The 12224-nt window shown below is 45.8% G+C and overlaps 1 protein-coding gene and 1 long non-coding RNA gene across 3 annotated transcripts in view; one reads left to right on the top strand and one right to left on the bottom strand.

The window, feature by feature from the left end:
* The window catches only part of LOC133372225 (uncharacterized), a 36486-nt gene extending 32451 nt beyond the window's left edge, over positions 1 to 4035 (top strand). Inside the window, exon 4 of the long non-coding RNA XR_009759467.1 lies at positions 3312 to 4035. This is a non-coding gene — a long non-coding RNA (uncharacterized LOC133372225). The remainder of the gene's footprint in view (positions 1 to 3311) is intronic.
* The window catches only part of CERS1 (ceramide synthase 1), a 39938-nt gene extending 28048 nt beyond the window's left edge, over positions 1 to 11890 (bottom strand). Inside the window, exon 1 of one of the 2 annotated variants that reach the window (XM_061600513.1) lies at positions 11522 to 11890. In XM_061600513.1, coding sequence (XP_061456497.1) covers positions 11522 to 11743 — 222 coding nt within the window. In that variant the 5' untranslated portion in view covers positions 11744 to 11890. The remainder of the gene's footprint in view (positions 1 to 11521) is intronic. The other variant, XM_061600515.1, reaches the window with a different exon arrangement.
* Positions 11891 to 12224: the final 334 nt, after the last annotated feature.

Below are 12224 nucleotides of genomic sequence, written 5' to 3'. Positions count from 1 at the left end.
CTTCGCATGGTTTAGGTTTGGCATTAAGGAAGAGCAGGGCCTTTGTGCTTTTAACAGCTGCATGGTGGGCAGAAATTAAACAGATTACATGAAGCCTTTTCTAGCATGGGAATACAATTATGGGGAAAGCTTCCCCAGTTGACATTCTGCCTGTTACACATATTGTTATTAATGTGATATGGAGCTTCCTGAATTAGTGCTGAAGAAGAGGCATTGTTGTATACGCTGGGACACTCAAAACCAGAGTCCAAATACCCTGAGGCTCTGTTCACTCTAGATCAGCCTTTCCCAACCAGTGTGCCTCCAGATGTTGTTGGACCACAATTCCCATCTTTCCTGACCATTGGCAATGCTGGCTGAGGCTGATGGGAGTTGTGGTCCAACAACATCTAGAGGCACACTGGTTGGGAAAGGCTGCTCTAGATGGTTTACTATTACCGCCTTCCTTTCATTTATTTCAAAAGGTATTAAAAGGTATTGCTGTAACCTGCCCTGGGATTTTCTGGTGAAGGGCCGGTAATAAATCTCATCCTCATCATATTTGTCTTTGTGATGAATAAAAAGTGACATTATTTAATGCTTTATTCTGGGTTGTTTCAATTAACAGAGTCTAACATTACAACAAGTCCCTCCGTGGCGCAGAGCGGTAAGCGGCGGTGACGCAGCCGAAGCTCTGCTCACAGCCGGAGTTCGATTCCAACGGAAGGAGGAAGTCGAATCTCCGGTAAATGAGGTCGAGGTCCACTCAGCCTTCCATCCATCCGTGGTCGGTAAAATGAGTACCCGGCATACGCTGGGGGGTGAAGAAAGGCTGGGGATGGAACTGGCAATCCCATCCCATGTATACGGTCTGCCTAGTAAATGTCGCAAGACGTCACCCTAAGAGTCGGAAACGACTCGCACTACAAGTGCGGGGACACCTTTACCTTTTTTTTCTTCACAGAGTTAAACTGTGGAATTTGCTCGCACAAGAAGCGGCCGTGTCCACCAGCTTGGATGGCTTTAAAAGGGGATCAGACAAATTGTTAGGGAGGAGCTATATTTATAGAACCTCCATGTTTAGAGGCAGTCTACCCCAGGAAGGCATTTGCCAGGGACAGTAAGAGCAGGAGAGGGTTGTTCCCTTTACACCCATTTGTGGACAATGAAGGCATTCGGCTGGCAGCATGCTGGATTAGATGGGCCTAGTCTGATCCAGCAGGGTGCTTGCATTCCTGTGTCATCCATGCACCCGGGTGGAGGGGTGGGTGGGGAGAGAAAAGGCCTTATTTTCTGGGTAGCAAAATGCCCAAGCATAATATATGGATGCAGATAGACTGCCTTTGAATATGGAGGATCTGGCTATATTTATTTATTAGATTTATATCCCAACCTTTCTCCCAGTAGGAGCCCATATGTTTCATGGGCAGCAGCCATTGTTGGACTTGCTTTATGATTTTTACAGACACAGATTAAATGTAATACACACATACACACTACAGTGACTTAATATAACAGAGCTATTAATGTCTTAAAGCGAAGCATTTTTCTTTCACCTTAAGAGCAGGTGGAGAAGGCAGAAGCTAAAAACCTAATTGCCTCTTAATCTCACTGTCACGTCGGTCAGCTAAATGCATGGTTTTAGTAATTAACCACATCCTTCCGCAATCCACAACAAACTTATCTGGAGCGCTGTCTGACGCTTTAAAAATGGTTTTCCTCTATAAATGCGCACGTGTATCTATATGTCAATATCTTTTTTTGCTCACAGGAAGAAATCTCTCTCTTATCACAAGCTTTTTACACCTGATACTTTAACGTCATACTTGGCTGTTTCAGTTTTACGCAACTGCTGGCGTCCCCTTTCACTTTCATCCCTGTTTTATAACAGTTTCCATGTTACTTTATCCAACAGTGATATTTGTACTTTGGCAATTTTAAGTTGTTTTAAATATTTGGGGGTATACCTCCTGCGCCTCCCCCCCCCCCTTCAGTCAAGGGGTGGCTCTGAAACAGGGTAAAATTTATTGCTTGCTGACTTAATGGAATTGACAATAAAAGATGGCAATATAAGAAGGGCAGATTGTAACCCAGGCAGGACGATGTGGAAAAGGCAACCTGGATTCACTTTACACAGTTCCTGGTCCTTATCGCACCTTTGCCCACAAGGCCTATGGTGTTGACACCTATCAAGTTGTTTTTTCCATGGGTTGTGGTGGATCCAGTGACTCTCCTCACTGATAAAGGCTGCATGGTCCATCCCTGGCATTGCACAAAACCCGTTTATAGGTGCAACCACCAGTCACAAGGGTGGGGAACCTCTTTTGGCCAAAGGGCCACATTCCCTTCTGGGCACTCTTCCAGGGGCCACATGGAAGCGGGCAGAGCAATGAATGTAAATGTCACCTTTGTGCAGTAGGCAAGTTTCTACATGGACTCACACACTCCTTTCTATCCAGGCTAGCAGCAGAGGGAAAAGGCACATCCCAGCCACCGAAAAACACTCAAGGACGACATAGGGGTGGTCGCCTGCAGAGAGTTCTGAGGGCAACATTTGCTCCGTGGGTCTGAGATTCTGTGCTCACGGCTCTAGATGACCCTGGAACTCACTCAGCCAAATTGAAATCCCTCAATTGCCCCCTTCTCCGCATTCAGTATTCACAGGTAGACTGCCTCTGAAAAGGGGAGTTCCATTAAGGTATCTTGTGCAACTGTTTGGATTCAGAGGACGCATGGGATCTACCACATGACAATCCTCTGCTTAAGTTCTGGTTGCTTCCACCAAACTCTTTGGTTTTATTAACCACGCATGTACCAAACTCATTTGGTAGTTGTTTCTTTTTTAAAAAAATAGCTGAAATTCACACACACACAAAACATAATATGGGAACGAACAACAGGCAAGGCTTGCATGTGGGATGTCCCTAGTTGGAAACAAGACGCTAGACTGGATAGATCTTTTGGCACACTGGAGAAAGGCTCTTCTTAAGACTAGCTTAGCTTCTCAAAACCCCAGGGCCCTCTGACACACCCAAAGCAAGCTTTCAAAGATCTCCCCTGCAGATAGGGAAACGTCATGGGTAGGACAGCCATGAAATGGAAATGGACTGCCTTCAAGTCGATTCCCATACAGGTCACAATTTTGCTGACAGATTCTCCACCCTTGTGGCCGAATGCAGATTTCCTCCACAGTCTATGCAGGGAGGCTCAAGCCACCATGTTCAACGTGAGAATGATGTGTCATTTAGTAAAAATGGTGGGGGAGAGCAGACAGAAAGAGAGAAAGCCTTTGTTAAGAACAAGGAGAATTAGTTTCACTTTGCTCTTTTCAGGTCATTAAGAGGAAACTTAAGTACGACTCTGTCAGAGCCTGCTGCCTGGAGGTGCGGTTTGATCATCTCACAGTAAGCGCAGACGCCACATGAGGTGACCTTGCCAAATAGGTCAGGGAACAATACACCGGGGGATTATTCTGCAGGCTCCACACAAAGGCAAAGAATCACCATTCTTCTGTTGAAAAAACTGGAAGCAAGTTCCTAGTCCTCAAGCAGATCACGATCTTTTTGGAGGAGGGGTGGGAGCGGAATATCAACAAAAGGATCGAAGGCCAAGGGCTACAAGAGATAGCTGCTGCACCTTTAATAGCTGTGTTGACGGGTTCTTTAAATGCTGTGCTATTTGTAATTCTCAGTCAGTGTAGACATCTCTGTATTATCTACCCTTGCCTCTGTTGTCTACTCCTCCTCCCTATATGAAAAATGTTTTACATGCAGAGATGAGAAAGGCTGTACCTGCTGAATTTCTGGCCTACTTTGTGAAAGCATTAAGGTTTGTAACAAGTACAGGGGGGGGGCATGATAGACAGACATTTCTTGTTTTTCTCAGATTTCCCTCCCTCTCCCCTCCTTCTAGACAGCGTGAGAGTGTTAACCTCATGATTCCATACTGGCCACATGTATGTCCGTATTCAGAATGGCTTTATTTCCCAGGAGCAATAAACTTTCTTTCTTCTTTCACCCATCAGTCTTACTAGACGGATGCATTTCTGCACTTCACTGCTATATATACCAAACTCCAATAATTTGCTTCTCATCAATTCAGTTTCGTAGCCCTTATTCAATGGTTGCTTTCAAATTCAGCCGTACCATGAGAGCCAGAAACTTGATTCCAGTTTTTAAAAAGTGATAAAATGGGGCATAGCTGGAAACAAGGAGATAAAATCACCACAGGTAGAAATGTATGTTGTTGTTGTTATGTGCCTTCAAGTTGATTACGACTTATGGCGACCCTATGAATCAGCGACCTCCAAGAGCATCTGTCATGAACCACCCTGCTCAGATCTTGTAAGTTCAGGTCTGTGGATTCCTTGATGGAATCAACCCATCTCTTGTTTGGCCTTCCTCTTTTTCAACTTCCTTCTGTTTTTCCCAGCATTATGGTCTTTTCCAGCGAATCATGATGTGTCCAAAGTAGGATAACATCAGTTTCATCATTTTAGCTTCTAGTGACAGTTTTGGTTTAATTTGTTCTAACACCCAATTATTTGTCTTTTTCGCAGTCCATGGTATGCACAAAGCTCTCCTCCAGCACCACATTTCAAATGAGTTGATTTTTCTCTTATCCGCCTTTTTCACTGTCCAACTTTCACATCCATACATAGAGATCAGGAATACCATGGTCTGAATGAGCCTGACTTTGGTGTTCAGTGATACATCTTTGCATTTGAGGATCTTTTCTGGTTCTCTCACAGCTGCCCTCCCCAGTCCTACCACAGGCTGGTGAAGTCATCGTTATAAAACCACCTCTGATTTTCATATAAATAAAAATGCAGAGAAGTGCCAAAACCATTGCATCAAATGTTAAATGTGCTCCATGAGTCTGAGAGCGAAACTAACACATAACATTTTCCTAACCTCCTCAAACACTAGGAGAAGTCCTCCCCCATCTTCCCCTCACCTGCAGATAAGTTTCTAGGAAATAAATTCCAAGTCACTAGTTCATATGCCCACACATACCTATGCAAGTTATTTGGAGTTCACTTTAAACACACACACACAGACCAATCATGCTGTGTGTTCAAAACGAATGTCCAAACGTATACATGCGTTTGTTCCCCCTACCCCTGCATCTCATTCTCTGCCATCCTTGCCACAGTTTGCCTCCATCTCACACACCCACGCCAGACTCTTCCTCGGCTCTCCTGCCTCCTCTACCTCTGTCCTTCTCTAAACAACCCCACTCAATGCCAACCAGAGACTTTCCCACCTCCCCTCCCACCCTTTTCAGCCAAGTCCCACCACAGCCTTGAAAAACAAATTCCCACCCCCACCAAAAGGATGTTCCAAATGTTATCACTTGACTGTACTCCGCTAGTTAATGCTTCCCTCTCTGATCAAATATTTCTCTTTTCTTCATGACGATGATGATATTAACTCCAAAATAAGCTTCCATAACCCATTAGGGTCAAAATCTTAAGACATTTTCCTGGGAGCAAGTTTCATTATCTCAATGGGACTTCCTCCTGAGTTGACATGCATCAGGCTCTGTTATTTGGGTATACCAAAAAATGCACAGGCAGCCTCTGAGTTTGAGCCACTCACCCCCTCCCAGGTTAAAATCAGCCAGGTGGAGCAGGTGTGGGCAACCTTTCCCACCTGGCGGCCTCATTCCTTTCGGCGCAAACTTTGGAGGGAATTGGTTTTTTTTAAATAAAAGGAATATTGTTGTATTGTAGAATCATCTTATTCAATACAGAGGGGTTCACTGCTGGCACTCTATTTATGAGGCTCATCATTCCTAATTAAACCATATTTTCCACCCCTTTCAACCGCTAGGTCTTTATGCACGTGCTGCATAGCCCCATCAACCCCAGGGGGTCAAACCCCGGCTGGGAGTCTCAAATCCCCCGACAGTGCACTTAGAATGCAATGACTACTCATCGCCCTCAGTTTCTCAAAAGCAGCAAACCCTCAATTCATTATCCAAAAATCAGTGGGGAGGAGGGGAGGGGAAGAATGTGTGCTCCCTGTCCTTGAAGCATCTTTAGAAAGAAAGAAAGAAAGAAAGAAAGAAAGAAAGGAAGAAAGAAAGAAAGAAAAAGAAAATGAAGCTTTCTGAACTTCCTCACTTCATAAAAGCGTGAAGCATAGAGATGGAAGGAAATTTTGTAACCAGCGTGATGTCTCCTTATCCCACACTGACTATCACCATTCCTGCGTTTTGCAGCGAGGCCTGTTCAAATATCCTCTCCAGAGATTGTTAAAGCAGGGATTCCAAAGCTCGCTCTCTGCCAGCCTATCTATAGGGCAAAGATTTCATGCCTCCCCCTTTGCACAAGGACACACACACAATCCTTTCTCCATCCAAAATGTGGTACAACTGCAGGTTGATGTGATCTTATTTGTTTTTAGGAGGGGACATAATGATTCCTGACAACATGCAGAACAAAATCAAACTTCCCATAGGAGTCTTTTCCATGCCACTGGGCAGGGCCCCCAGATGAGGGCATGTGCACATCTGCGTTTGATGGAGAAGATCCCCAGCAACTGGTATTGCGCGGCATACTGGCTCCACTGCCGGAGATAGTATACAGCCATCATGGTTAGTAACTACTGATAGTCCTTTTCTCCATGAAGTCATTGGTGCTATTGTCATACCGCTCTAATGGTTAGGAAGTTTTTCCTGATGTTCAGCCGAAATCTGGCTTCCTGCAACTTGAGCCCATTCTTCCATGTCCTGCACTCTGGGACGATCGAGAAGAGAGCCTGGCTGTCCTCTGTGTGGCAGCCTTTCAAGGCTATCATATCTCCCCTCAGTCTTCTCTTCTCAAGGCTAAACATGTCCAATTCTCTCCTCATAGGGCTTTGTTTCCAGTCCTCTGATGACCCTCATTGCCCTCCTCTGAATCAGTTCCAGTTTGTCTGCATCCTTCTAAAATTGTGGTGTCCAGAACTGGACACAGGATTCAAGATGAGGCCTAACCAGTCTGTTAATGCAGCCTAAAATAGCATTTGCCTTTTTTGCAGCCATATCACACTGTTGGCTCGTATTCAGCTTGTGATCAACAACAATCCCAACACCTTACTTGCATGTAGTATTGCTGAGCCAAGTATCCCCCATCTCAGAACTATGCATTTGGTTTCCTTTTTCCTAAGGGCAGGACTTTGCACTTATCCCCGTTAAATTTCATTCTGTTGTTTTCAGCCCAATGCTTCAGTCTATCAAGATCACCTTGAATTTTGTTTCTTCCTGCTGGGGAAGCTATCCCTCCCAATTTTGTATCATCTGCAAATTTGATAAGCATTCCCTGTACCTCCTCATCCAAGTAATTAATAGGAATGTTGAAGAGCCCTGGGACTAGGACCAAGCCCTGTGGTACCCCACTCGTTACTTCCGACCAGTTTGAGAAGGAAACATTGATAAGCACCCTTTGAGTACGATTCTGGAGCCAACAGTGGATCCCCATCCAGCCCACATTTAGCTAGCTTGCTAATCAGAATATCATGGGGCACTTTGTCAAAAGCTTTGCTGAAGTTGAGATATGTCCACAGCAATCCCAGAGTCTACAAGTGTCAGGATGCAGGATTGGGGCCCTGATGTTTCAGAAGATGAGGAGAGGGAGGGTGTCATTTGGCCAGAGCCGTGTGAAGAAGAAGCAGAAGAGGGGGAGGGAATCTCAGAGATGGAACTGTCTGGCAGCGAAGACCTTGAAAGTCCAACAGACACAGATCCTTCCCGTGAGCTTCCCACGCCTTCCCCCCCTTCGAGCTCAGAGCAGTTGGAGAAGGAGGGAGGGCAAGGGGGAATCCAACCTCCTCCTGATCTAGGGAAAAGCAAAGAGAAGCAGCCAGATGGTTTAGGCCTTGCCCCCCCCCCCCGCTTTCCCCCATACCTGAATCAGAGTCCTCAGAAGGGGAGGGGGCAGTAGCACCTCCTTCACCACGTACAAGGAGACAGCAAAAGAGACAACAAAAGAAGGGGGAGAGGAGGGGAGTGGATGAGAGCACTTTGAGGTGGAGTGAGAGAATTCGCGGTCGATTGCCCTTAAGGGACAGGGGGAATAGTGGTTCCTTGTTCTGTCAACTCTCTTTCAAGTCGCAGGTTATGTTTTGTAGTGAAACTTCATGAGAAGGCGTAGTCTTTGTCTGGATATTACTTTAATAAAAACTGATTTGCTTTCACCAATTGGTCTGGTTCCTGAGTCCCAACCTGGATACAACAACAAGGGAGGTTACCCGATCAAAAAATGAGATAACATTAGTCTGGCAGGATTTGTTCTTGATAAATCCATGCTGGTTTCTACTAATCACTGCATTGTTTTCAAGGAGTTTACAGACTTGACTGCCTTATAATCTGCTCCATAATTTCCCCCAGGATCGATGTCAGGCTGACTGCTCTGTGGTTCCCAGTTTCCCCCTTTTTGCCCCTTTTGAAGATAGGGACAACATTAGCCCTCCTCCATTCGTTCGGCACTTCACCAGTCCTCCATGATTTCGCAAAGATTAATAGACAGTGGTTTGAGGGTTCTTTAGCTAGTTCCTTCAATACTCTAGGATGCAGTTCATTGGGCCCTGGAGAGCTGAACATGTTCAAAGTGATTAGATATTCCATGACCATTTGTTTGACAATCTCGAGCTGCAATCCTGCCCCTTCAACTTCATGTTTCCCAGGAGGGTCATAGAACCTGTTTTGGGAGAAGACTGAGCCAAAGTAGGAATTGAGCACTTCTGCATTTTCTTTGTCATCTGTTATCATTTTGCCATCCTCCAGTTCTTTTCTCTGTCTTTTACTATGAATGTACCTGAAGAAGCTTTTTCGTTGCTTTTGGCATCTCTTGCTAGCCTCAGCTCATTCTCAGCTTTAGCCTTCCTGCAGTTCCATGTTACCTGTCTGTACTCTTCCTTTGGTGGTCTGGCCTTCCTTCCACTTCCTGTATGTGTCCTTTTTTTGTTTTCAGATCATCTCTAAAGCTTTCTGTGAAGCCACATTGGCTTCTTCTGCTGTTTTTCCCCTTTTTTCCTTGATGGAATTGTTTGCTGTTGTGCCTTTAGAACTTCCTCTTTTAGAAACTCCCGCCCATCTTGGACTCCTTTTCTCATTAGGGTTGCTTGGCACAGAACCTTGCTTTCTACTGTTCTGAGTGTATTAAAATCGGCTTTCCTGAAGTCCAGGGTACGCATGTGGCTACTCTCAGCTTCCACTTCCTTAAAAATCAAGAACTCTAGTATAGCGTGGTCATTTTCCCCCAGAGTTCCCATAACTGCCCTTCATCCACCAAGTCACCTCTGTTGGTTAGAATCAAGTCAGGGATAGCCGATCTAGTTGCTTCCTCCACTTTCTCTAGGAGAAAGTTATCTCCAACGTAAGTCAGGAATTTCTTCTGTTTAGCAGAATTTGTCTTCCAACAGTTATCAGGGTAATAGAAGTCCCCCATTACTACCTCATGCCTCCTCGAAACATTGACAATTTGCTTTGCAAAAGTTTCATCCTCGTCTTCTCCTTGATTGGGTGGTCAGTAGTAGACTCCAACCACCATGTTCCTTTTATTCATTGCCCCATTAATTTTAATCCAGATACTCTCGGTTTAGCTACCAAGCTCATCCTCCTGTATTTCTGTGCAGATATATATATATATTTTTAACACAGAGCACGACTCCACCTCCTTTTCTGTTCCTTCTGTTCTTTTTGAACAGGTTATATCCAGTTCACATGGTAAGCCCTCTCATGGGTGTCTACCCAGTTGCATCTTTGCTTTCCTTGTGATTGTTTTTAATGTTGTATTTTAAATTGTTGTGAACCGCCCGGGACCTTGGGTTGAAGGATGAATAATAATAATAATAATAATAATAATAATAATAGCAGCAGCAGCAGCAGCATTTCAGCAGGCTGTGAGAAAACATATTTATTTCAACAGGACTTACTTATAGGTTCTTGGGTTTTTTCATGATGAGAACATATTGAGCTAGTTTTCCAGTTTTTATTGTCCAAAAAGTGGCTTTTCAAAGTTCTTGTCCTGTGCTTGAACAAATTGGCATGCAAAATGGTGGATGTTAAAACACCATTGTGAATGAAAAAATCTGGGAGACTCCCCCAAGACTTAAAATAGAAAAATAAATAAATTTGACAGCCTATAGTATGATTGGTTAACTAATAAAATTAGGGGAAGGTCTGACTGTAGCTCAGCAACAGAAAATCTGCTTTACATGTAGAAGGTGCCAGGTTCAACCCCCACAGCATCTCAGTAAGGGCTGGGGAAAACTCCTTAGTTCGAAGGCTGGACAGCCAGTCAGACAGACCAATGGTCTGACTCAGTACAAAGAAGCTTTCTAACAGCCTCACAGATAACTACTGGGCATATTTTATCAACATCAATATTTCCAGCACTTTTAACAGCTTTCAAAACAGAAAAGCCAGATTTACAAATGAGTGTCAATAAATAAATTTTGATCTGCCCCAGTCATTATTTCTCCAATACCACATACATATGTACACAACATACATAGGTTGTACCCAGTGTCAGCCATACCCAGAACAGACTCCCTGAAATTAAGGGACCCAAGTTAGTCATCTTCGTTAATTTCAACGAATCTAATCTTACGCATGACTGACAGTGGATACAACCCCCGGATCTGAACACAGTCATAAAACCTATTCCTGTATTAAATTAAACCCCCCACAGGAAACAAGACTGCTCACTCCCTGCAGAGTTTTACGTTACTGCCCTCCATGCATACACACCACAGATTTCAACCTACGAGGCCCTATTTCAACATCCACTCTCATCCGATGCAATGCCTCATTTCAGCTCTACAATACAAAGCAAGATTAAAGAAGCAGGTTTCACACTCAGCAGCAATGCGATGCGACGTCTTTAACACACGCACCCCACAAGACCCAAGGCCACCCTATTCCAAATAGCCAACATTTTGTGCCCATAAAGTGACGCAACACAATAACCAATTCCACCCCCCCATTCAAGAGCAGAGCGGTCCCCGGCCTGCAACGCAATGGCACGAACACTGTCCCCAGCCCCCCATGCCATATTCTCCCACCCTTACAATGACTCATTTCACCTGCCTCTCCATGAAACGAATTACCATTTTAGTCCCCTCCACCATAAAAGAGATTTCTCTGTTGCTCGCTCTCTCAAACACCCCCCACAATGCCCCCCAAACCCCACAACGCAATGACATGAGCCACTCTGCCTACTCCGTAGCCAAATGCCATATTTTGCACTTGCAAACGCAAGGCCGGATTCTCCTTCACCCCAAAAGGCCCCAAATCTCTCTCTCTCACACACGATCCTCCTTTCCCCCTTTTGAGAGGCAACGCAATGCTCATTTTTAACCCCCGTGCAATACAAAACCAGGGTACCCCTTCCAAAAAAAAAAAAAGGCAAAGCAACCGCCAATTTAACCCTTGCAATGCTAAGCCAGCCGCCCCCCAAAAGACACTGCAAGGGTGAACTTAGCACCTGCAATGCAAGGCAGTTTGCCCTTCTCCCCCCGCCGCAATCCAGCCCCCTTTCTCGCCCCCGACAGACCCGAAAGAGGCGCCGGGAGGCAGCGCCGCGAGCGACCGTCCAGCCCACCGCGCAAAGGCCCCAGAGGAGCGCCTCGCTCCAGGCCAGCCGCGCGTTCTCAGCCCACGTCCGCCGGGCCAGCTCCCAGCCGCAGTCCGTGCAGCTCCGCAGCGTGCCGGCCAGGCTCCGGTACCCGAGCCGCACGAGCTGCTCGTAGCCCGGCAGCGCCGCCGCCGCCTCCATCCCTCCCGGCTCTGGGGACGGCAAAGTGCAGGAGCGCCGCGACGAGCAAACAGCAGCAAACGCGCCGCAGCCGCCCAAGAGGCGCGCACCAGCTCCGCGCCAGCTGTTTGCAGCTGGAACAGCGGCAAGCTCGCGCTGCGCACGCGCGCCTCCCTGCGGCAGAGCCCTCGGTGGCCGGTAGAGAGCGCGCCGGAAAGCAAGCTCAAGCCGGGCGGCGTTTAATTAGTCGCTAATTGCCATTTATGGGTCCAAGCATCAGCCCTACTCAGTGTAGACCCATTGAAATTAACGGCCCGGAGTCAGTCATGCCTATTCACGTTACTGTCATGCCCAAGTCAGTCATGCCTATTAACTGTAATGCGTCTGCTCTGAGTAGGACGAGCATTTATTTATTTATTACATTTGTATACCGCCCCATAGCCGAAGCTCTCTGGGCAGTTTACAACAATGAAAAACAAATATCCAAATTTAAAAACACATT

The sequence above is a fragment of the Rhineura floridana genome, chromosome 18 (genome assembly GCF_030035675.1).
Source record: "Rhineura floridana isolate rRhiFlo1 chromosome 18, rRhiFlo1.hap2, whole genome shotgun sequence".
Taxonomy (NCBI): domain Eukaryota; kingdom Metazoa; phylum Chordata; class Lepidosauria; order Squamata; family Rhineuridae; genus Rhineura; species Rhineura floridana.
The sequence above is the reverse complement of the archived record's forward strand: the minus strand, read 5'-3'. Positions and strand labels throughout refer to the sequence as shown.